At 46.9% G+C, this 24,573-nt stretch overlaps 1 protein-coding gene across 4 annotated transcripts in view; it reads right to left on the bottom strand.

Moving 5' to 3' along the window:
* The window catches only part of LOC105728262 (Bardet-Biedl syndrome 5 protein homolog), a 51,350-nt gene extending 44,587 nt beyond the window's left edge, over positions 1–6,763 (bottom strand). For 3 of the 4 annotated variants that reach the window (XM_064373350.1, XM_021668992.2, XM_064373351.1), the window contains exons 1-2: positions 6,578–6,717; positions 3,970–4,052 (exon numbers count right to left, since the gene is read on the bottom strand). In XM_064373350.1, coding sequence (XP_064229420.1) covers positions 3,970–4,052; positions 6,578–6,636 — 142 coding nt within the window. In that variant the 5' untranslated portion in view covers positions 6,637–6,717. Of the gene's footprint in view, positions 1–3,969; positions 4,053–6,577 lie in introns of all 4 variants that reach the window. The other variant, XM_021668995.2, reaches the window with a different exon arrangement.
* Positions 6,764–24,573: the final 17,810 nt, after the last annotated feature.

The raw sequence follows: 24,573 nt of genomic DNA, 5'->3' as shown, positions 1-24,573 counted from the left end.
GAGCTGAGATCGCGCCATTGCACTCCAGCCTGGGTAACAAAAGCAAAACTCCGTCTCTTAAAAAAAAAAAAAAAAAAGGAAAGGCATTCTCAAGGGAGATTGTGGAAAATTACAGATTATGTATGACAAATAATAAGTAATTCAGCATGGCTGGAGTGTAAGGATCATACAAGATCATAGAAGACTAGGTATTGCATCTTTCAGTCATTGGTCCAATGGAAAATAGATGGTACACTCAAGTTAGGATAACTGAGGTTTATTTACAAAAGAGGGAGCAGCAATTAATGAAATCTGGAAAAAACAAGAGTCCTATGGAGCTGACTGCTTTGAGAGGAGAGACAGCCAACCTCTCAGGGGAATAGATACCCAGACCTCATGCTCCTGCCTCTTTTTGATCTTCTGCCATGACTCTTCCAACTGGAAGCCAGAGTACACAAGGAATCCTTAGATGTACTCTATACAAGTCATGTTTCCAGGGCAAGGGGAAAAGGGTGGAGAAGAATGCCAGACCTGGAAGGACAAATGGAAGATAGTAGCACAGGCGATAAACATTGTTTTTGGACATATTAGAAGTCCTTTAATGCTAGACAAAAAAAATTCAGACTTAGACCTATTAGCAATAGAGGCAGTAGAGTTGGGGGTGGGGTTTAGGATTGGAATTGGGAAGGACTAAAAATTTTTGAGAAGAGAATAATGTGACCCTACCAGTTTAGAAATCAATGTAGGCAGTTAGGTTCATCACTTAGCTACATGACCTTGGAAAAGTGAACTAACCTCTCTATTCCTCAGTTTCCTCATTTGAAAATAAATATGACTGCATCTACTTTAAATTTTTTGTTTTATTATTATTATTATTATTATTATTATTATTATTTTAAAGACGGGGTTTCACCATGTTGGTCAGGCTGGTCTTGAACTCCCAACCTCAGGTGATCTGCCCGCCTTGGCCTCCAAAGTGCTTGGATTACAGGCATGAGCCACCACGCCCGGCCTATTTTTATTAATGTTAAATGAGGTTATATCTATATAAAAGATTCAGAACAGTGACTGGTAAACAATAAACATTCCCAAAATAACAGTTATTTAAAAAATAATCATTTGCAAACTAATTTTTGACTTTTTTTGTTATAGATACACTGGTTTTCCTTATGCCATTTTACCTAGGCAACATTTTATTTCTACAAATGGGCTATGGGCTCAGGACATCTATTGATTCTTTTATATTTTTTTGTCAGTCCCAAGAGAAATTATGGAGTGGGAAGTGTTTGCCACATAAAACCCCAACCACCCGTTTGCCTTTTTCTCTGCTCCTGGAATATCTCCTACAATCTCTACGATTTTTACCCCTACTTCTTTTCTGCTGAAGGACCCCAGCCTACAGCTCCAAACCCAGTGTTCCACACATGGACTTTCCTCTCCATCCTGCCTAATACCAAAATATGGTTGTCCCTGTTTCTACTAATCTCCCAAACACTGAAATATAGCTGTCCCTTTTATTCTCACCAGCTATTAAATATTTTAATCCTGTACAAACTCATTTCTATGACTTTTTAAATTATAGATACATTGGTTATGTTTTCTTTATGACATTTTACCTAAGCAACATTTTATCTCTACAACTAGGCTATGAACTATAGGCACTGTGCAAAGCTAATCTGATAATTTCAAGTCAGGGTACTAACAGGTGAAAATTGATTAAATGTGCTAATCTTCTGGGATATTTACAGTTTTAACGTAGGGGCTCTTGAACTTGGCAATGCCTCAACTTGATCATTTCCAAACTGCTGAAAGGGAGGGGAAGTGGAGGGCTAGAAAGCAGGATTCCCCTTCCATTTTTTAACTCCTTAATGATCAGAAGTGCTGTATACTCCTGTAAAATTTCAAAAGGTTTTTGAGGTCTGTGCACACACACAGTTATTTCTATTTTTATTTTGAGACAGGGTCTTGCACTGTCACCCAGGCCAAGTGCAGGGACACGAACATGACTTACTGCAGCCTCAGCCTCCTGGGCTCCAGTGATCCTCCCACCTCAGCATCCCCAGTAGCTGGGGCCGCAGGCACGCACCACCATACCTGGCTAATTCTTTTTATTTTTTGTAGAGACAGGATCTTGTTATGTTGCCCAGGCTGGTCTCTTAACTCCTGGCTTTAAGCAATTCTCCCACCTTGGCCTCCCAAAGTGCTGGAATTATAGGCATGAGCCACCGTAGTTGGGCTGTTTTTATTAATAGTAGGATTTCAGGCACTGGAGATTTCTGGTCAGGGAGGCTTTCTGTCCTTCCTACTCTGAAGTATTAGTACAGGATTCTGCACTCAATGAGTATTTGAAGAATTGAAAAATGCTCTATTAAAAGTTCCTGCCAATCTGTATGAAACTTTATCTTGGCCTTCTCAAGTTAATTCAGATTTTGTCAAGATACAGCCATCTTGACAGTTGGGATTATTTTTCCAATCTCAAAAGCACAAACTAAGACTTTTTTGCTGCTAGATCTTCATACTCCACTCTCATCTGAGCCTGACAGACACCAGGAAGCATTTTAGAAGTGTGATCTAAGCATTACTTTAAGGATGGGCCCCAGCCACTAAAAGGATCTGCCTATAGGTGGTGGCCTGTAGCCACTAAAAGGATCTACCTATAGGTGGTGGCCTGTAGGCAGCAGGTCTCTTTGGAAGCATTTCTTCTCTGAGGGGAACCACTCTCACCTCTATCTCCATTATTTCCTTTGATGTCTTCAATTGAATCTAAATCTCCAGGTCTTGTTTTCATTTGCCTAAAATGAATATAAAGGCCTTAATTTTATAGCTACCACTATACCTGCTTACCATCTATTTAGGGAGAAAAGAGACATATGTACATTAGCCAGGAGCAGTGGCTTATGCCTGTAATCCCAGCACTTTGGGAGGCCCAGGTAGGTAGATCATTTGAAGTCAGGAGTTTGAGACATATGTATATAAAAGAGCCAGCAGCATAAATAATACTATACCAAAAGTTCATGCATTTAAAAATAAGGTCTCTGAGGGGAACCACCCTCAGAGAAGAAAAGCTTACAACAGGGCCTGCTGCCTACATGCCAACCTAGAGCTGATCAGAAGAAAGTATCAGGAAGCAAGCAGCCAGTCAAAGGGGTACAGTAAGCATATTCTGCCAATAAGGGTTACCATTCCTTCTTGATGATTTATTGATTCCCCCTTTTCTGAATGAAGTCTGCTCTATTTCCCCACTTACCCCTTTCAAGTAAGAGGTTTACGTCCCTCCCTCCTAAACTTCCTCTCCCCTAAAACATTTTCTGGATACATTAAGCTGTCATTCCACATCTTCTATTTTTTTCCTTGAAGAACAGTAATGATGCTTCCAAGACCTACTGGTCATTGGCTCCAAAGACAGCTGCTATAGGCAGCCTGGACTTTTAAAAGTTGCAACCTTGGGGAGATTTGGTTTGGGAGGGACTCTAGGGTCCAGCCGTTGCTGGTCCTCAGTGACAGAGAAGTCTTACAGGATTATCCAGTACTTGAATTACAAATAGATTTCACAGTGCAGCATTAAATTTGTTCCCCACATATCCATGTCTAGGTGATTGATGGTTCATTACTCCTAAATTTTTTAAAAGGAAGCATGGCTCCAGGTACTACAGCTATGATCTCCTTATATTTCACTACCCCATATCCTTTTTTAGGGAGACAGGTCCAATGGTCAGAACTAATGTCCCTTGCAAACAGGTCTCCTTGAGTTTTAACAGTTACATTGGATAAAGGTGATGTTAGAACTAGGACTTAGTAAAGGACCAAACTACAAGTTTAATGCCTACCCTTTCTTCTGTTTAAATCTGAGAAAAGTCTTACGTGGTTTTAACTCTCCCATTTTCACAATTACACTGAAAAATGATGCTGTTTCATAAATTCTCTAGCTAATATGATTCAACGTTTGCAAATTAAACCAGGAATGTAAAATACATGTAAAAATATACTCACCTCTATCTCCATTATTTCCTTTGGTGTCTTCAATTGAATCTAAACAATCAATAAGGACTTCTCCTGGTCTTGTTTTCATTTGCCTAAAGTGAATATAAAGGCTTGATTTTTTTTTTTTTTTTTTGTGAGATGGAGTTTTGCTCTTGTTGCCCAGGCTAGAGTGCAATGGCTCGATCTTGGCTCACCGCAACCTCCGCCTCCTGGGTTCAGGCAATTCTCCTGCCTCAGCCTCCTGAGTAGCTGGGATTACAGGTACGCGCCACCACGCCCAGCTAATTTTTTGTATTTTTAGTAGAGACGGGGTTTCACCATGTTGACCAGAATGGTCTCCATCTCTTGACCTCGTGATTCACCCGCCTCAGCCTCCCAAAGTGCTGGGATTACAGGCGTGAGCCACTGCGCCCGGCTAAAGGGTTGATTTTTATACCTACAACTATACCTACTTACAATCTATTTAGGGAGAAAAGAGACATATGTACATAAAACAGCCAACAGCATAAGTCATGTTGTACCAAATGTTCATTCATTTAAAGATAAGGTCTTCAAGAACTTCAAGAACCTAAAGATCAGTGGGGCCTGGAGTGACCAGGGCCATCTGGAGTAAGCCAGATGAGTAGGAGGTACAGAATTTTGAAAAATGAAAAGAGAATCCATCATTAAGGACCAGGAAAAAGAAATAGTAAGGACATGTGAGAAGACTGGCCAAGCTAGAGAAGAAGGGCCATATTGGGAGGTAGTGAGAGAAATACTGTTGGATAACTAAGGAGGAACCAGACTATGGAGAACACAGAATGCCAGCCTGTTAGGTTTAGGCCTTATCCTGTGGACAGGAGAGAACCTCCAGAGGTTTCTGAGTAGAGGAAAGGACATCAGGAAATTATGGAAGGAATGGTTAAAGAAGAGCTATATGAAAAGCATCTTCGGAACTTGGCAAATTGATACAGGTGACAAAAGGAAATAAAGGCAGCTTGCTAACTGCTAGAATACATTCTACAGTGTCCCAAAAAACCCAGCAAATATCTAGTAGAGCCTTCTAATATACTCTCCATATAGCCAACTCAATCACCTGTTGAAAATACAGATTCATTTCCCTGCTTAAAAGCCTTCCATGTCCTCCGGCTGCCTAGAAGTTGAAGTCCAAAATCCTGAGCTAAAAATGTCACAATCTGGCTAATTCATCTTTCTATTTGTACCTCCAACCTCTCTCTGCAGCAGACCCTGCCTTCTAGCCAGAGGTTACAACTCCAAGACTCTGCTTCTTATGCTTAATTCTTTTCTGGAATACTCTCCTCCTGTGTACCCTGATAAGGGTCCCATTCTTCAGGGACCAACTCAAATACTATGAATATTTATTCTTCTTCAAGGACTTCACCAGGCAGAATAAATTGTTCTGTTTCTATGAGTCTCAGCTTTTCGTTCATTTTTTCAGAATGGTACTTACCACATTTATTATAGCAGTTGTCTGTATATCTCCTGCACTAGAATAGGGGGATATGAGTATTATTTCCATTATTTTCTGTCTCTAGCTATCAGCATAGTAATTAGCACATAGTAAGCACTGATGAATGTTTATTAATGTTAACGAAATGGCCTTTTGTTTGCATTAAGAACCCTACAAAAATGACAGAAAATGTCATAGAATGTCACAATATGTAACTATGGTCCGTAATTTTACAAATTCCTTTCTCTTTGATCTTCTTAAAGGATCTAACATGTTAGTATTAGATATCCAGCCACTACTTAACCTGGAAAATGTATCAATATTTCATTTTTCTATCTAAGGAAGTGAGGTCTATAAGGAATGATAAGAGGTAGCTAAGCAGCTCTATGCCATTAACCCAGGAATCTTAGCTTTAGTGTTTCTCAACACTTAGTATTTTCTCAACCTGCATTTCCCCCCCTGGATTTTGGAGCAGGAGGTTTCTAACCACCTTCTCTTTAAAGAATGATAATTTCCCAAAACAGGGCTTCTATTTAAAGTATGATAATTTCCAAAAACAGGGCTGCAAAAGAGGGCTCCTTCTTCTTCTTGGTGATTTAGATGAATAACTAGATGAAAGCTTACCAAGGACATAAAGTTTGCGTGGTTAGGAATTTCTGAAGACTGCCTACTCCCCACCTCTCTTATTTTACAGACATGAAGACTCCAGCTTGAATGATGAAGACATTTGTCCAAGGGCCCACACAGTGTGTCGATATTACAGACTTAGTTTTAGAACCCTAGTTTCCTGAGCCCCTGACCTACGTTCCTTCCATGAAACTGAAATCCCAAGCTCAGGTGGGTGTATACAGAATGCCAAGCCCTGGGTGGTCCTGGTTGTGCTCCGGTTCACATTCCTGGTCTGTCCCGCAGACCAGGATAGGGGACCGACGGTCGCACGGGACCAAAACTACGTATCCAGACGCGCTCTTGCCACGACGCCGGCCTCTGGAAGGCCGCAGTGGCCCAACCGGCCTGGGGACTCTCGAGGCGCCGACAAGGGACGCAAACATCCTACTCTCGCCAGCGTGGAGTGCAGCGGGGCTGCAGGCTCCGCCCGCGGGTCCCCAACGCGCACCGCGGCGCCCTCTACAGGCCAAAGACCCCTCGGGAATCTTGGAGACTCACTGCGCGGACAGGTCGAAGCGGACATCTCGGTCCTCCCAAAGCGCATCCAGCACCGACATGTTGAACAAAGCCCGCGGCGGGCCCTCTCCACAGAGGTGGAGGCCCAGCCGCGTCTCGCTGGCTCCAAAGCAACGGGCTGCCTCTGCCGCGACGTCTACGGTGGGCGCCGAGACTCAAGCTTCCGCGAGAGTGCGCGCGCGTCGCCCAGCTGGTTCGCGTTGTTAAGCTGATTAGAGATGCGAGGTAGGGTTTAGGAGTCGCGGAGAAGCCCAGCTGTTTCCGCCGACGGGTTGGGGGGCGGGGCGGGGGGGCGCGGTGGAGCGTGCCTGACCTCTGGGCGACCTTCCTTGCCTCCAAACAGACATCCTTTAGCCGTTTTACCCTTCTCTGTATTTCTCTTCACCGTAAAGAGATTTAAATTTAAAGCTGGGCATGGTGGCTTCTGCCTGTGATCCCAGCACTTTGGGAGGCCGAGGATGGATAATCACTTGAGACCAAGAATTCGATTTGATTAAATGTTGACTCAAAGGACACTTGACTCCATCTGAACTCGGAGGGCTCCTGTAACAATCAGCCTCCAAATGAAATTTTATCCCCTCTCCCTTTAAAAGGCGGTGGGGACAAAACATCACTTCGTCACTTTAGTCACCAACTCCTTCCTCTCTGCCCGGGGCTCCCAGCACAGTTCTCGGGGTTCCCGCACTCCCCGCCCGGGTCTGGGCTGCGAGAAGCGCCCGCCTGCGCCCTGCGGGACCTGACCCTGCCAGCTCTGCCTCCCTCGCACTCGGTCGCCGGGACGTGGGAGAGAGGTGGGCACCGTGTGGACCCAATGAAGCCATCCCACCCGCGCGCTTCCCCCGACGCCCACCTCGCCCCGCACACACCGTTTCCCGGAACCTCCCGGCCGCGCGCCTTCCTCCCCGCGCAGCCGCCCCGGGCCTGCTATCCGCACCTTCTCAGCACCTGCGCCTACAGGTAAACGGGCACGTCGCCGAGGCAGGGGACTGGCCAGCCTCCCGGGAAGAGAGAACGGCAGAAGCCGGGCCGCGGGCGACTCACCGCTCGGCCTGCAGGGACCCTACACCCGCTGCGGCATCCTCGCACGGCGACACCGGCGACAAACGCTCTGCTCCAGGGCCCAAGGAAGGAGCAGCTCTCGCGAGGCTCGCGGACGGCGGAGCGAGGGTCTGTGCCCGAGACCACTCGAATGAGAGAACCACTTGCAAGGTGAATCTCAAATAGAGTCTGCGAGCGCCCCGCCCAGGGGTCGCCGCTTGGCTCTGGCCCCGCCTGCCCTAGGCCCACTGACTCAGCGGACCGCACCCTGAGCCCGCCCGCGGACAGGCCCCGCCTTCCCCGTCCCCCTCCCATCCCGGGCCGGGAAGGTGCCGGGAGCCTCCGTCCGCTATTGCTTCTCCCCTCCGTGGAGCAGCTGGGCAATTGTCAAGAACCAACAGCCAGTTCTGTTACTCATTAAACCGCCCCTACTACAGAGGAAATCTTACGCACGCGGTCCTAGCATGTGGCGGAGGAAACCCGGCTAGAGGAGGCTCGGGACTAACCCAAGGTCACGCCGCCAGGCAGGAGCCCGGGTCCGTGTGTCTGGAGGTGGCCCCGCGGCTGGGGCCAGCGGAAACGACGGCGTGGAACCAGCCCTGGGCCGGTGGTCGGGGATGTGGGGCTGGCACTGGCACTGTGTGTACTCTGGATCTCTCAGAACGGCCTTAGCGTCCCCTTTGGGGAGTTTCTCTGGGACCTTCCTGATCCCGGGAGTTCCCCAACCAGGAGCTCGCCCGGGGAGGAGAAGTGACTCATTCATTTAGAGTCGCAGCTGAGTGGCAGAACTGCCCCACACCGGCGCTGCACTCTGACCCCAGCGGCCAGTCCTACCTGTCGCCGGCCGGTGCCCACTCTCCGGCTCAGGTGTCTTTCCTGGTCCTCTCCCTGCTTCCGGAAAGGCGCACTCTGATGAGAGCACTGAACCTGGGAAAGAAGACGACCTAGCGGCCCGGGGCAGCCCAGCACGCCCGTAACTTGCTTTCTATTTTTTTTTTTTTTAAGACGGGGTTTCACCATGTTGGTCAGGTTGGTCTTGAACTCCCGACCTGAGGTGATCCGCCCGCCTTGGCCTCCAAAGTGCTTGGATTACAGGCGTGAGCCACTGCGCCCGGCAGTTCCTGAGAAAACGTGGGGTTGGGCCGGGCGCAGTGGTTCACGCCCAGCAGCCCAGCGCTTTGGAAGGCCGAGGCAGGTGGATCACCTGAGGTCAGGAGTTGGAGACCAGTCTAACCAACATGGTGAAAACCCGTCTTTACTAAAAATACAAAAAGTAGTTGGGCGTGATGGCGCATGCCTGTAATCCCAGCTACTAGGTAGGCTGAGGTGGGAGAATCGTTTGAATATAGGAGGCAAGGCGGAGGTTGCGATGAGCTGAGATTATGCCATTGTACTCCAGACTGAGCAATAAGAGCAAACTCGATCTCAAGAAAGGGGAGGGGAGGGAAGGGGGAGGGGAGGGAAGGGGGAGGGGAGGGAAGGGGGAGAGGGGAGGGAAGGGAGGGGGAGAGGAAAGCGGAGGGAGAGGGGAGGGGAGGGGAGGAGAGGGGAGGGGGGAGGGGAGGGGTTAACAGCTGTGGCCTGTGAGCCCCCATGCCCCAGAGTTTACCTTCTCTTTCTTTTCCAAAAGGCTGCATGTGAGCCAGGGAATCAAACCAATACCAAAGACTTCCTGTGTCAAAAGACAAAATTATAACCAATTTAATGTAAAGATCTCTGTTGGCTTTATTTTCGGTTCTAGGCTGCAGCAGTGCTTCATTACATAGAACAGAGTAAGTGTTCCAATGAGCTGAGCGGAGGGGTTTGGCTTAACAGACAGAAAAGGCTGAAGAAGGCAAAAATGAAGATCAAAAAGCAGATCGGTGTTTTCAAAATTACTTTCGTTGTAAGGCAGGGACAAGGAGCTGAATAATAGAGAATAACTGATTAGTCAGCCTCAGGTTATTTCAGCCTACCTATTTTTGTGTGTAAGAATTAAAGCAGGTGGAGCTTTATTATCATGTGGACTTGTTAAAAGGTGGAGGGTGTCCAGGTTCTTGGTATCTTGAACAAAGAATTGGACAAAACGCACAAACAATGCAAGGAAGAAATGAAGGCTTTTATTGAAAATGAAGCCAGGCGCTGTGGCTCACGCCTGTAATCCCAGCACTTTGGGAGGCCAAGACGGGTGGATCACTAGGTCAAGAGATCGAGACCATCCTGGTCAACATGGTGAAACCCCGTCTCTACTAAAAATACAGCTGGGCATGGTGGCGCGTGCCTGTAATCCCAGCTACTCAGGAGGCTGAGGCAGAAGAATTGCCTGAACCCAGGAGGCAGAGGTTGCAGTGAGCCGAGATCGCGCGCCATTGCACTCCAGCCTGGGTAACAAGAGCGAAACTCCGTCTCCAAAAAAGAAAAAAAAAAAAACAAAAAAAAAACGAAAGTCCTACTGCGCAAAAACGAAGCCCTTCTCTGGGCTCCGGGAGCCTGCCGCCGCCAATTCCCGGCGCGCACGTGGAAGTCTCGAGCTCGGGCCCCGCCTTAGCCGCCCCCACCATCGCCCCGCCCCGCTCCACCACGCCTGCGTAGTGGGCAGTCGGCGCCCGGCCCCTGGGCGGTGGTTGTAGTCGGTCGGGCGCAGTGCCGCGGGTTCGCTGGCTGCTGGGGAGCCAGCGGCGTCCGCCGCGAGGGAGCGGGGGCAGGGAGGCGCCTTCTGGCTCGCGCTGGGGCCGGCGGGAGCGCGAACGAGTAACGGCGGCAACTGCGGGCATGTGGACGGCGACCTCAGCGGCCAGCAGGTAAGATCCGCGCGGGAGAGCGTGGGTCGTGCAGGCCCATGAGAGGGTGCGGGTTGCGGGCGGGCCAGGGGTGCGGCGGCCTGACCGGGGGCGCAGGTGAGCGCGGCCCGCACGGGGCCGGGTGGGGAATTGTCCTTCCGGCGGCGCCCGCACCGCGCCCACTGCCGGCTGGGTCGCGGCGGGGACCCGGGCGGGGCGGGCCTGGGCCTCGGGGCGGGCGCGCGCTCCTTTTTCGCTGGCCCGTACTCCGTCTCCCCATCTCCGCCGCCCCCTGCCAACATGGCCGCCACTCTCCTGTCACCACTTCCCTGGCCGCTGCCGGCCCCTTAGCGCGCGCTTTGTTTGAAGCAGAACTGGGAGGCCGGCGGGCGGGGGGCGGCGGCGCTGTGCAGTTGGGTGCGGTGAGCGGGGAGGGGCGGGTTAGGTCACCCTGGGGACGCGGGCCTGCCCTCGGGCCACCCTTCCTAGGCCCGGGGGACGGCCGTGGTCCTTGCAAGCTGTAGGTTGCCGGAACGCCCACGGGTCAGTCCTCGCGCCGGCGCAGCCCGCTTCCTGATGCGGGCGGGTAAACTTGCGTGCTCTGGAGAGCCACGCACTTTTCTTCTTAGTGAGTGGCCTTGGATGTATTCGTCTAGGAGTGAGTGTGTTGAAATTTGCAATGCGGGACTGCACAGCCCCTCTGGTTTGGCTTTCTCCAGCGTCGATTGTGCGTTCTTGGTTTTACAGAGGTTTCTTTTGAGTAATGGCTTCAGTATTGTCAACCCCATATGCATTTCCAAGTTTGTTTATGCAATTGTTTTTACATGTCTCTTGTTATTTATAATGTTTGAATTAGATTTTGTGTTTTTGGAGAGATTTTCCGTACGTGGTGGAAGCATTTTTAATCTTTGTAAATATGGATTATTTGTCTATTTTATCATGTTCATCGGAAAGCAATACCAGGAACATTGAAACGTTTTAAAGGTCACTCTCCACTGACTTGTGCGAAAGACGACATGCATACTAAAATGGGAATACCTGTCTTTTTTTCTGTTGGAGTTTTCTGGAAGAAATTCTGTGCAATCTGAAAAGATTGATGGAGGATACAGTAATTGCTCTCTACGTCGCTTTTGCTAAGCAGTGAAAATTAGACAAACTTGGAGATTTATACCTGGACATACTGAGTTTTTGAACACTCTTGAAGTGAAATTTTGGAAAGGGCAGGTGAAATGAGGCTTCTTCCAACCTCCCCCTCCTCCCCTCAGCTTGGTTAACAGGCAAACACCAAAATATTGTAATATCTGGTAATTTACAGAACGTTGGTTATCAGATTTGATAATTATATATTAAGGTTGTACAATATGTGTATGTCAGAGTTACGGGTAGTAGGTCTTAGGTCATAGAGTCTTATGAAAAATGCAATTTTTTTATAATCTTCTGAGTAGTGAAATGGTAACTGTTAACAATGGTTATGAATTGGCAAGGCAATAGGGCCGGTATATGTCTTCAATCATGTTTTTATGCCTGAAATCCAGAAAACAGTGTAAATGGATGTTTCCTGAAACAGCCATTGCAATGCCATATGTATTGGTGTCTTTACAGTATATCTCAGATAATGGTGTGTCTCCCTTACTTGTGAACTGAGGGGTCATGATATTGCTGCGGCTTGTCTGTGCCCCTCTGCATTTTGTGGGTAGTGTCTCACATTTGGCTATCATATTTATAAGATGAGAGTTATTAATTTGGTTTTAACTAGAAGAAATTTAGGTGGTTTTCACTTCCCAGTGACTTACCTGATTGCATGTAGTTACAACGTTAATGGTTGCACTCCTTAATTGCTAGCATCTTTTTTCTAGTGTGTTAGATACATGGTTTATCATTTAAAAGAATATTGCTGAGAAAGCATTTAAATGTTAATACTGTATTTATTTATATTTATTGGATGCTTAATTAAATGTGTTTTCTTTCCCTTTTCCTGAATGAAAAGAAATTGGGAGAAGAGAATCAACCATTTTGTGCAAGTGCTTTGTTCAGTTTAGAAGACATGGTATTGTGAAAACAGTGTAGTCTCTGGAGTTAGACCTGGAGTCAGAATGTATATCTAACATACTAGGAAAAAGATGCCTGGAAGAATGGCCTTCCAAGTCAGAAGCATCTGGGTTGAAACTGAGCTCCACTCCGTACTGGGCCAAAGCCATGTAACTGATTCATCATGCAGCCTTTTTTTTTTTTTAAAGAAAAAAAAAGTTTTTAATGTTATTTGAATATGTCAGTTTTATTGTTTCTGTATACACACATTTGTTACTGAAAATTGCAAAAATAGCACATTGAAAATCCTTTTATTGGAGTTCAAACTTTTGAAAACAAGAAAATTTAATTATACTGTAGCCAGACTACCCAGTGTTTTCTTTACATTGTTGCCCCACAAGTTGGTTTACTCTGATTCTTGATGTTGGGCTTCATTTCACTGACTTCAGGCTTCTGACACACATGGGAATCTTAGGACGTACTGGCTCTTTGGGTCACGTCAGAGAGGAGAGCTTATTGAAAAGGATGTATTGAGCATGGTGGCTCACACCTGTAATCCCAGCACTTTGGGAGGCTGAGGTGGGTGGATTGCCTGAGATCAGGAGTTGTGAGACCAGCCTGGCCAACGTAGTGAAACCCCATGTTTACAAATAATACAGAAAAATTAGCTGGGTGGGATGGTGCACGTCTCCCGGGTTCAGGCGATTCTCCTGGCTCAGCCTCCCAAGTAGCTGGGACTACAGGAGCATGCCACTATGCCTGGCTAGTTCTTTTTTTCTTTTTTTTTTGGTAGGAGTTTTGCTCTTGCCGCCCAGGCTAGAGTGCAATGGCACCATCTTGGCTCACTGCAACCTCTGCCTCCCGCGTTGAAGTGATTATCCTGCCTCAGCCTCTGGAGCAGCTGGGATTAGCCCAGCTAATTTATTTTTATTTTTATTTTTATTTTTATTTTTGAGGTGGAGTTTTGCTGTTGTTGCCCAGAGTGCAGTGGCGCTATCCCGGCTCACTGCAACATCCACCTCTTGGGTTCAAGCGATTCTCCTGCCTCAGTCCCCTAAGTAGCTGGGATTACAGGCATGCACTACCACACCTGGCTAATTTTGTATTTTGAGTAGAAACAGGGTTTCTCTATGTTGGTAAGGCTGGTCTTGAACTCCTGGCCTCAGGTTATCTGCCCTCCTTGGCCTCCCAAAGTGCTGGGATTACAGGTATGAGCCACTGTGCCCTGCCCATGTCAGTTTTTAACATGAGTGTGCATGTAGTTGTTAGTATGTTCTTTTATTACCTGTTTAGTGACTACAGGATCTGTGGTTATATCTTCTCTTTCAGTGCTGGCATTCTTAATTTGAATCTCCTCTATTATTTTAGCATCAGCAGATTGTGAAGTTTACTGATTGTATTAAAAGAACAATTTTAAGCTGTGTGCTGACCATCGTAAAGGACTGAGCCTTTCTTCATTCTTTCCCATGGCTCTGATGCATGGTTTCCAGATACCAGTTAGGAAAGAAGTTCCTGAGATGATGGAACTTGTGCTAGTCACATAGGGCTGCTAGGACAAAGTGACCATAGACTTGGGGGAGCATATTAAAAACAGAAATGTATTTGTCACAGTCTGGGGGCTGGAAGTCCAAGGTTAGGGTCCCAGTGTGGTGAGGTTCTGGTGAGGGCTCTCTTCCTGGCTTGCAGATGGCTGCCTTCTCACTGTGTCCTCGTGTCGGGGAGAGAGAGCTCTGGGGTCTCTGCTTCTTACCAGGGCCCTAATCCCAATATTAGGGCCCCACTCTCATGATCTCCTCTAACCCTGAAGAACTCCCAAAGGCCCCATCTCGAAATACCATCATCTATCCTGGATTAGGGCTTCAACACAGGAATTGGGTGGGAGGGGGGGGAACGAACATTCAGTCTGTCAGAGCCCGCCAGTCGCCCCCACTGTCCCCGTTTAGGGGCAGATTTTAGGCCTGAGGCGGGACACAGAGGTGGAGGAAGCACAGGTTCTGCCTCCTGGGAATGGTTCAGCCAAAACAAGGACAGGGACGTGGGGCAGACAACAGCCAGTGGGGTAACCAGCAGGAGTCTCGAGGTGTCACTTTCATCCTTTTTAAATTAGGTTTGTTACCAGCATTGAATCCATACAGGTCTGCAGGAAATAATTGAGCTGAGGAGCAAAAATAGGTTTAAGGCAGAGGATGAGATTGAGGCAAGCTTTAGAGTAGAAGTGAAAGTTTCTTAAAAAGTTTTGGACTGGGCATGATGGCTCACACCTGTAACTCCAGCATTTTGGTAGGCTGAGGTGGGCAGATCATTTGAGGTCAGGAGTTCAAGACCAGCTTGGCTAACATGGCGAAACCATGTCTATACTAAAAATACAGAAATTTGCCAGGCATGGTGGCACGTGCCTGTAATCCCAGCTACTCAGGAGGCTGAGGCACAACAATCGCTTGAACCCGGGAGGCAGGGCATTGCAGTGTGTTGAAATCACGCCACTGCTCTCCAGCCTGGGCAGCAGATCAAGACTCTGTCTAAAAAAAAAAAAGTTTTAGAGCAGGAACAAAAGGAAGTAAAGCACACTTGGAAGAGGGCCAAGTGGGAGACTTGAGATCCAAGTGCCCCGTCTGGCCCTTGACTTGGGGTTTTATACATTGGTGTAGTTCAAGGGTTTGTGTTTCTTCTCCCTTCAGTCTTCCCTTGGAGCAGGCTGTCCACAAGCATGGTGGCTGGCCAGCACTTGGGAGGGGCTGCTTGCGCAGTGTGTTTGCTGAAGTCGTGTGCATGCTCATTAGAGACACTTTTCCCTCACCAGTCTAGTATTCTAGAGGAAGGTCATATACCAGTTAAACTCCACCACTTGCCTCTTAGTCCCCATGCTTGAACCCACCCAACTCCTGAGATCTTACTGGGAAGCTGTTTATCACCAGCTTCAGCTGTTTTCTATTTATTGGGAAGCTTTCTCTGGTGTCAGCTGCAAACAATTATTATTTTCAGAGAGACAGTTTAACAACACCGTGATCATCACCTGATGGTTGCCCGATGTTCCTGGAGTTGGGAGAAGCTCTTCTGTCCTGCTCACGTCTGGCTAACTACCTACTCTAATAGTTTAACACCAGTTTTCAAAAGTTTTTGTCCCTCCTTTAGACCATCAATCTTTTGATTACCTGTTCCATTGCCCTAAACAGTTGTCAGCTAGGCAACCCTAAATTTGCATTGACAAAGACAGAACTTTAAATGAAACAAGGTAGAAAATTTACATCTCAAAGGCATAGAATTTAGATACAAACACCGTTACTTGCTGAGACAAAGAAGAGAATAGATAAAGGCGCAGTTGAGATGCCAGGAAGAGTGTCTTAAATAGGTAAGGTATGTTACATAAACTTTAAGCCAATATATTCCTTGTGATGAAAGTGTCCAATGGTTTAGGTGCAAAGAGAGAGATACCCTTACAAATGGAAATTTCCTTAATAGATAAAAATTTCTTTTACAAAGAGTTTCAAAATAGTCAGGTAAATATCAGAAAGTTATATTTTGGAGACTGATTTAGTCAGAATGGTGGCCTTATTCATTTAGCATCTTTCTTAATTCAATTACTGACTTCAGGGTAGAGCCTTTCAGTGTAAAGGGTAAAGAAAGTATTTGCAGTTTTCAGGGCCTAATATGTAAATATATGAAAAGCAGGCACAACCAGAAGGCAGAGCATCGAGATCTTTCAGAATCAAAAATCCCATTTTTATACCAAATTGTGAGTCCCTCAAAAGAGGGAAACACCATGCAACAGGGCTGCATGACATCCTGCAGTGCTCCTCACTACGAAGACATTCCCCCAACACCAATCTGCCCACTGTGATCAGCCCATTCCCCATGGCATTCTCATCCCTTGATGGCAAGTTTTTCCACAGCCCCCACATATTCAAACCACACCTTTGTTATCTAATCACGCAAAGAAACAAGGAGTCCCCTACCAGTGACTTGTCAGCCATCAGACCCATCAAAGTCAGGTTCTCTCTCACAGTACAAAGTAATCCCTCATACCCTCAAAGCCCTTTGACTTCATCTGAGAGGAACCTGCCCATGCCTCTTGAGACTCCACAAAGGAGAGAGAGGACCCCAAGAGGAGGTGTGTATGTGGGCCGGGAGGGCACATTTTTCTGTGTTCCTCAAGGGGTATCAGGCTGCTCCCCTAGATTTTTTTTCTTTTTTCTGAGACGGAGTCTCACTCTGTCTACTAGGCTGGAGTGCAGTGGCACGATCTCGGCTCACTGCAACTTCTGCCTCCCGGGTTCAAGCAATTATCCTGCCTCAGCCTCCTGTGTTGGTAAGATTATAGGAGCACACCACCACACCTGGCTAATTTTTATTTTTATTTATTTATTTATTTTTGTTGTTTTTTTTTGAGATGGAGTCTTGCTCTGTTGCCAGGCTGGGGTGCAGTGGCGCAGTCTCGGCTCACTGCAACCTCCACCTCCTGGGTTCAAGCGATTCCTCTGCCTCAGCCTCCCGAGTAGCTGGGACCACAGGCGTGTGCCACCACGCCTGGCTAATTTTTGTATTTTTAGTAGAGACGGGGTTTCATCACGGCCAGGATGGTCTCGATCTCTTGACCTCGTGATCCGCCCGCCTCGGCCTCCCAAAATGCTGGGATTACAGGCGTGAGCCACCGCGCCCGGCCCGTTTTTTGTTTTTGTTTTTTTTTGAGACAGAGTTTTGCTCTGTTGCCCAGGCTGGAGTGCAATGGCACCATCTTGGCTCATGCAACCTCCACCTCCCAGATTTAAGCAATTCTCCTGCCTCAGCTTCCCGAGTAGCTGGGATTACAGGTGCCCACCACCACACCCAGCTAATTTTTGTATTTTTTTTTTGAGATGCAGTTTCACTCTTGTTACCCAGGCTGGAGTGCAATGGCACGATCTCGGCTTACCGCAACCTCTGCCTCCTGGGTTCAGGCAATTCTCCTGCCTCAGCCTCCTGAGTAGCTGGGATTACAGGCACACGCCACCATGCCCAGCTAATTTTTTGTATTTTTAGTAGAGACGGGGTTTCACCATGTTGACCAGGATGGTCTCGATCTGTTGACCTAGTGATCCACCCGCCTCGGCCTCCCAAAGTGCTGGGATTACAGGTGTGAGCCACCGCGCTCAGCCTGTATTTTTTTTTTTTTTTTTTTGTAGAGACGAGGTTTCAGCATGTTGGTCAGGCTGGTTTCCTAGATTTTGTGATGTGGTTTTAAAAATGGCAAAAGTGAAGAGGAGTAGAAGTAGAAGGAAATAGAAGAGCAAGTCTACAGTAGCCAATTTGGGGAGGTTTGAAGCTTTCTAAAAGGCCAGTGAAGTTTTACATTCTTATTAGTAGAATCGTGTTAACAGAAAAGCAAGCAAACAGAGGGACCAAACATATTTTATGAAGGATTTCAGTTGACTGAAAAAAAGTCTCGGAAACAGGACCCAAAACAGAAAAAGCAGAGAGGTTTTTTTCCAAAAAAAAAAATTATAGCCTAAATAATCAGCTTTTAATTAAGTTGACTTCTAACTACAGAACTTTAAAAAAAAAATTTCAAATCTCTTTTCAGATTTCAGCCAGCACAAACAGAGAGTAGTTCTCCTTCAATTTGTCTGGTTCTAAAACCAGCTTTTTCCAATTGTGCACACACATGAGTTATTTTAAGCATTTCGAAGGACCCTCATTTCAGCCATTGCTGTTTATGACCATCCTGGGTTATGTGGGTCCGTTTTCCTGGATTTAACAAGAGGACACCCTGTAAGTATTGTATGTAAAAACCAGCTGGTGTTTCTAAAGGAACTGTCCCTTAAAAGAGCACTCCAGTTTTGAAGCTTGAATTCCCATAATTTAGAAACTTTTCAAAAGTGACCAAGGCCAGAAATGCATTTTGCATTGAAGTGTGCTTCTTCTGAGTGTCACTCCTCAGGTGTCACCCGAGAGTCAAGAATCTCTCTGTTATGTGTCTCAGACTGCCTCTAACTGCCAGGCGGCAGTAGGGTGCTCAAGGTATTGGGGTAACCAACTCCTTAATTTTTAACCTTTCCTGATGAGTTGGATTCCCTAAAATGTTCTTCTGGTGAAAAATGCCCTATGAGGCTGCTTCACATCCCAGGCAATAGTCTGATGCCGCTGTCCAGTCTGTAGCCACTCAGGACACTCAAATGCGTCAGAGGGAGCAGTTGCCTCTTCTCTTGGAGGCAAGAAAACTCAGGTTTATGCACCTTTCAGTCTGAAACTAACAGAAATTGGTCATAAGTGAAAATACAAGTCTAAACTACAAGGAATAGATAGGAACTGCAGTTTTTATTTTACTTTATTGATTGATGGATTGAGATGGGCTCCTACTCTGGATCCCAGGCTGGGGTATAGTGGTACCGTCATAGTTCACTGCGGTCTTGAACTCCTGGGTTTAGGCAATCCTAATGCCTCAGCCTCCCAAGTAGCTGAGACTATAGGTGCGTGCCAGTGCATCTGGCTAATTTTTTAATTTTTTGTAAAGATGCCACCACACCCAGTGGTGTGCAACAACAACTGCAAGTTTTAAAGCATGCTATGTAATTTTAGGCCAAAACATGTGTAACTGCTGGTACCAGACTGCCCATACTATAACCTGAACTTCCTGTCCTGAGGTAGAGGCAGAGAAGGCAGTTCTCTGCAGAGCTCTTTACCCAAATTTCACATTCAAACACAGAGACCAAGGCCCTCACTCTTAGAGGAAAGAGAGGGTTTGACTTTTTTCTTAGTTTTTAGAGACAGCGGCAGCCTGTCTGGAGCAGCTGCTGTGAAGATGCTGGCTACAGTGGGGGAAGTGCAGCCAGGGCTGCATGTTCCATGGAGCCAACAGGAGCTGGGAACAGGCGGGAGCCCTGCTCGCTTCCAAGTTGGCAGGGTAGGAACCCTGTGCTCCCTGAGTGTAGCCGCAGCCCTGTAGCTGCAGCTCCAGACCCAGGTATCCTGTGTTCCTGGGGAAGCCCCTGCTGGTCCCACAGGCTCAGAAGTGTCTGCTGTCACTCCCTGGCCTCCCCCTGTACCCTGTGCCCACTCGGTTGCAGAAGCTAAGTTGTGGCCAAGCCTAGATGCTGTCGTGAACCGGCCGGGTGTGTGTGCTCTTGGGACAGTGCTGACATGCCACCCCGGCCTCCTCTGGACCTTGGGCACTGATGAGTGCGGGAGGGGTGCCGAGGGTAGCCCGGTGTGGGCCTGTAGGTGCCCGTTGCAATGCACAGCCTGGGTGCCATGGATGGCATGTTGATGGCAGGAGGTAGGTTGCTGGGCAGAAAGGGGCAGGTCCCTGCTCACCTTCAAGCGAGGGATGGCCTGAAGCCTGGGGGCGGGGTTGCCAGTTCCAGGTGGAGGCCACGCCTAAAGTGAGAGCTTATGGTGCTTTTTCTGAGTCCATCCATGATCTCCTATGGGCTAATGATCATGCACTTCCTTCCTTCTGAGCCCATAAAAATCCTGGACTCAAACAGACGTCAGGATAGCCTGCCTCAAATAGGAACTACCCGCTCTGGGTTCCTCTCTTCTGAGAGCTGGACACTCATCGGGACAACCTGGCTGCAGAAAGGAGCTACCCACCTTGGGTCTCCTGGGAGTTGTTCTGTCACTCAATGAAGTCTCTCCCTGCTTTGCTCGCCCTCCAGTTGTCTGTGTACCACATTCTTCCTGTATGTGGGATAAGAACTCAGGAACTGCTCAATGACGGCACTGAAAGAGCTGTAACACAAATGGAGCTGAAACATGCACCCCTAGCCCGCCCTGCTCACCACGCTGTGGGCAATGAGAAGGGGAAAAGAGCTGTGGCCCTTCAGGGAACCCAGACCTAGGGGATCTCCAAGCCAGGGCTGTGACACCCTCTTTGGGGCTCTGTGGTTCCTGTCACCTCCAAGCTTCTGGCTGCCACTACATTCTCCTTGTCCAGACGTGGGTGCCTGCAGCAGAAGCTGCATGTGATACATCTGGTCCAGCCACAGCCTCACATGAAGCTGGCACATGTGCCAGAGCCTGGAGCTGCCTGCCCTGCTGTAGCAGCCAGCATTCCTGGCTGTGCACTGTGGCCTCACCTTGCACTCACACACCCACACACCCCCACCACTCTGTGCCCGGCTCACCTTTGGTAGGTGTGGGATCCAGGCCGGTACTGTAAGCTGAGTGTAGCCTGACAGGCCAAGTGGGCAGAATGAGCCCAGCAGGTGCAGGCAACACTCGGGCAGAATGTACTGCCAGCACAGAGGTTTCTGGCTGGCAAAGCAACACCCCAAGGATTCCATGACAACAGGAATCTCACTCACTTGCCCAGGCTAGAGTGCAATGATGTGATCATAACTCACTGCAAGCTCAAATTCCTGGGCTCAAGCAATCCTCTGGCCTCAGCCTCCTGAGTAGCTGGAATTACAGGTACATGGCAACATGCTTGGTTAATTTTTAAATTTTTTGTAGGAATGGGGTATTACTCTGTTGCCCAGGCTGGTCTTGAACTCCTGGCCTCAAGCTATCCTCCTGCCGCAGCCTCCCAAAGTGTTGGAATTATAAAAGTGAGCCACTATGCCCAGCCATGAAAGAGAGGATTTGAAAAACACAGCCCAAATAAAATCTAGACCCCAGCTGAAAAGGAAAGGGAAACCCAGATTCAGGACTGAAACTTTTGTGGCCACTGAACCTTCTGGAGCTGGAAGAATACAGTGGGTTTGTGCTGGTACCAACCACTGAATCAGAGAAGGAATGCCAGATGGTCAGCAGGCTGCCATTTTAAATCCTGCTGACTTACACCAGATATGTCAACCTAAAAGAAAATACTGATGCAAAATTAATGTAAGTAGGAAGTGTATTTGGGCCAGTTTAAGGACTATAACCCAGAAGCATTGATTCAAATTGCCCTGAATATATTCTCTGATTAGCAGCAGTTACAAGTTGGTTTTATTTTATTTATTTATTTTAATTTAATTTATTATTATTTTTTTTTTTTGAGAAAGAGTCTTTCTCAGTCATCCAGGCTGGAGTGCAATGGCGCGATCTTGGCTCACTGCAACCTCAGCCTCCCAGGTTCAAGCGATTCTCCTGCCTCAGCCTCCCGAACAGCTGGGATTACAGGCACCTGCCATCATGCCCAGCTAATTTTTGTATTTTTGTAGAGACAGGGTTTCACCACGTGGGCCAGGCTGGTGTTGAACTCCTGACCTTGGGTTATCTGCCCACCTTGGCCTCCCAGAGTGCTGGGATTACAGGTGTGAGTCACTGCGACCAGCCTTTATTTATGTTTTTTTGAGACAGAGTCTCACTCTGTTACCCAAGCTGGAGCACAGTGGCACAATCTCAGCTCACTGCAACTTCCACCTCCTGGGTTCAGGCAATTCTCCTGCCTCAGTCTCCCGAGTAGCTGGGATTACAGGTGCATGCTACCATGACTGTCTAATTTTTGTATTTTTAATAGAAACAGAGTTTCACCATGTTGGCCAGCCTCGTCTGGAACTCCTGACCTCCAGTGATCTACCCACCTCGGCCTCCCAAATTGCTGGGATTACAGGCATGAGCCACTGTACTGGGCACAAGTCAGTTTTTAAAGGAAAAAAGAAAGAGGCAGTTTCTAAATTATTTACCCAGAATTTATATTAAGATAACATAAGTTTTTGATTGGCTTGTTCCTTGCATTACATTGTTCCTTGTATAACAAATTCTAGGAACACAAAGATAATGGGGAGGCAGCTGGTGAGGAAACTACAGAGAAGAAAAGAAAGAATAAAATGTCTTTAAATAATTGCCCCTGGGCATGTTGGGCAGGACTGTTACTGAAGTTCCATCCTCCTGTCTCTCTGCGCCTGTTAGATGTTGCACACCACAGATAGCTCAAAGTTTCTGACCCATTTTTCTTTTCTCAGTTTAAACATAGAAGTAGCCAAATTGAATAATTTTATACTTCCAAACTACATCATTCTTCTTCTCCTCCATTTAGTCTCAGCCTCTCAGAATAAGAAATGAAGAAGGGCTGGGTGTGGTGGCTCTTGCCTATAATCCTAGCACTTTGGGGGCCCAAGGCAGGAGGATCACTTGAGGCCATGAGTTCAAGAGCAGTCTGGGCAACACAGTGAGACCCCATCTCTACAAAAAAAAAAAAAATTAAAAATTAGCTGGATGTGGTGGTGCATGAGGCTGAAATGGGAGAATTGCTTGAGCCCAGGAGTTCCAGGCTGCATGCAGTAAGCTATGATGGCCTCACTGCACTGCAGCCTCAGTGACAGAGTGAGACCAGGTCTTTAAAAAAAAAAGGCAGTTGTGGGGGAATACAGGGATGTAGACATCCATAGTAACTTTAGAAATTAAAAAGATACCCAGGCGCTGTGGCTTACACCTGTAATCCCAGCTACTTGGGAGGCTGAGGCATTAGAATCACTTGAACCCAAAAGGCAGAGGTTGAGGTGAGCCGAGATCGTGCCATTGCACTCCAGACGGCAACAAGAGCAAAATACTCTCTCTGTCTGTCTGCCTGCCTCTCTCTCTCTCCATATATATATATATATGCATTTTTTAAAATAATATATCTCTAAAACTAAAATCCCCCTTTTTTTTTTTTTATAATTTATTGCTTCTTAGGACAAAACCCTCAACTTTACAGATGGGTGATTTTAGCATATTTACTTGTTCACAACCAATTGTGAGAATTTAGCCCCCATACATCAAAAACCATTCGAATAGCTGGATTGGTGTTTTCCTATTTTTCTTTCTCTTAATTCTCCAAGGCAGTCACATTTCTGAATGCAGATTCTGCAGGCTTCATTCCAGTAGCAGCCCTTCTGGAGCTGAGCTTCTTGGATGTTTGAGAGTCAATCTCCAAGACAGTTTATATTCAGTTTCCTATGAATATTGAGGAGTACTAGAATGTGCTACCCGAAAATATGCCTATTTGACATACGGCTTATTTTGAGCTAAAGGCCGCTAAGAACCAGAAGACCAGTAAATTACATGTAGAAAGTCAATTTACATTTAGAAATGGCACTTCCCTCTGATACCAGAAGGAAGAGTACCCTTAACAACTCCTATCAATGGAGTTGTTATACATTTGTTGTATAACAAACAATGGAATTTGTTATACATTTCCATCTGTATAACAAACCTTGTAAACAACCCTTGTTTATCATACTTTTCCTGGTCATCTACCCCTCACTTGCCTCCCCCATGCAGAAGACTAAAAGTCTTTTTTCCTCGTTTAAGCCTAAGATGATAGAAAGCCAACTTCTAACCACCTAATGTAGTCAATCAATTCTGAGTATGCCCCTACGTAAGCACCAGGTATGTGCTAATAAACATCTGTTTAATTTTGTCTTGTTAATCTGTCTTTGGCCAGCCTAATTTACATGGCACCAGCTAGAGAACTTAAGATGAGTAAAAAAGGAGTTTTTTTCTTCCCCTACACCATCTACTTCTGTATTGGATATGGACTCACATATATACCTAAATGCAGTCTTCGGAACCACCTGGCATTCAAAGGTGACATTGTCACCTACCAACCCTCACATCCAGTAAACTCATTGCTTTAGATTGAATTCTAGATCATTCCATCGTGAAAGTAAAATAAAAACTAGGGACCTCCAATTCATTATGTCAAAAGGGAAAAGTTAAGCTTGAAAACTGAATCACAAAAAAAACTGCCTTTCCTTTTGCTCCAAAGTGATAGGTACAGATAAAAGGCCACATGTCTGCACAGGGGACCTCCCACCCCAACCCTGACAATAAAAATTAACAGCTTATCTTCATGGGTGCAGGTCAAGAGGAGATTAGAAATCATCCCTCTCCCTGCAAATGCATATTTGACTGTTTGGTCTACTGTATGTTTACCTTTTTTTTTTTTTCTTTTTTGAGACAAGGTCTTGCTCTGTCTCCCAGGCCAGAGTGCAGTAGTGCAATCTCAGCACACTGCAACCTCTGCCTCCTGGGTTCAAGTGATTCTCCTGCCTCAGCCTCCTGAGTAGCTGGAATTACAGGTGTGTGCCACCATGCCTGGCTCATTTTTGTATTTTTACTAGAGATGGGGTTTTGCCATGTTGGCCAGGCTGGTCTCAAACTCAGGCGATCCACCCGCCTCTGCTTCCCAAAGTGCTGGGATTACAGGCATGAGCTACCATGTCTGGCCTACTTTTTCTTATGTAAAGTACAGATTTACTGATCATGAGA

The sequence above is a fragment of the Aotus nancymaae genome, unplaced genomic scaffold, assembly GCF_030222135.1.
Source record: "Aotus nancymaae isolate 86718 unplaced genomic scaffold, 86718_ANA_hifiasm-v0.15.2.pri h1tg000008l, whole genome shotgun sequence".
NCBI classification, from domain to species: Eukaryota; Metazoa; Chordata; class Mammalia; order Primates; family Aotidae; genus Aotus; species Aotus nancymaae.
Note: the sequence above shows the minus strand (reverse complement) of the source record. Positions and strands in the feature narration are given on the sequence as shown.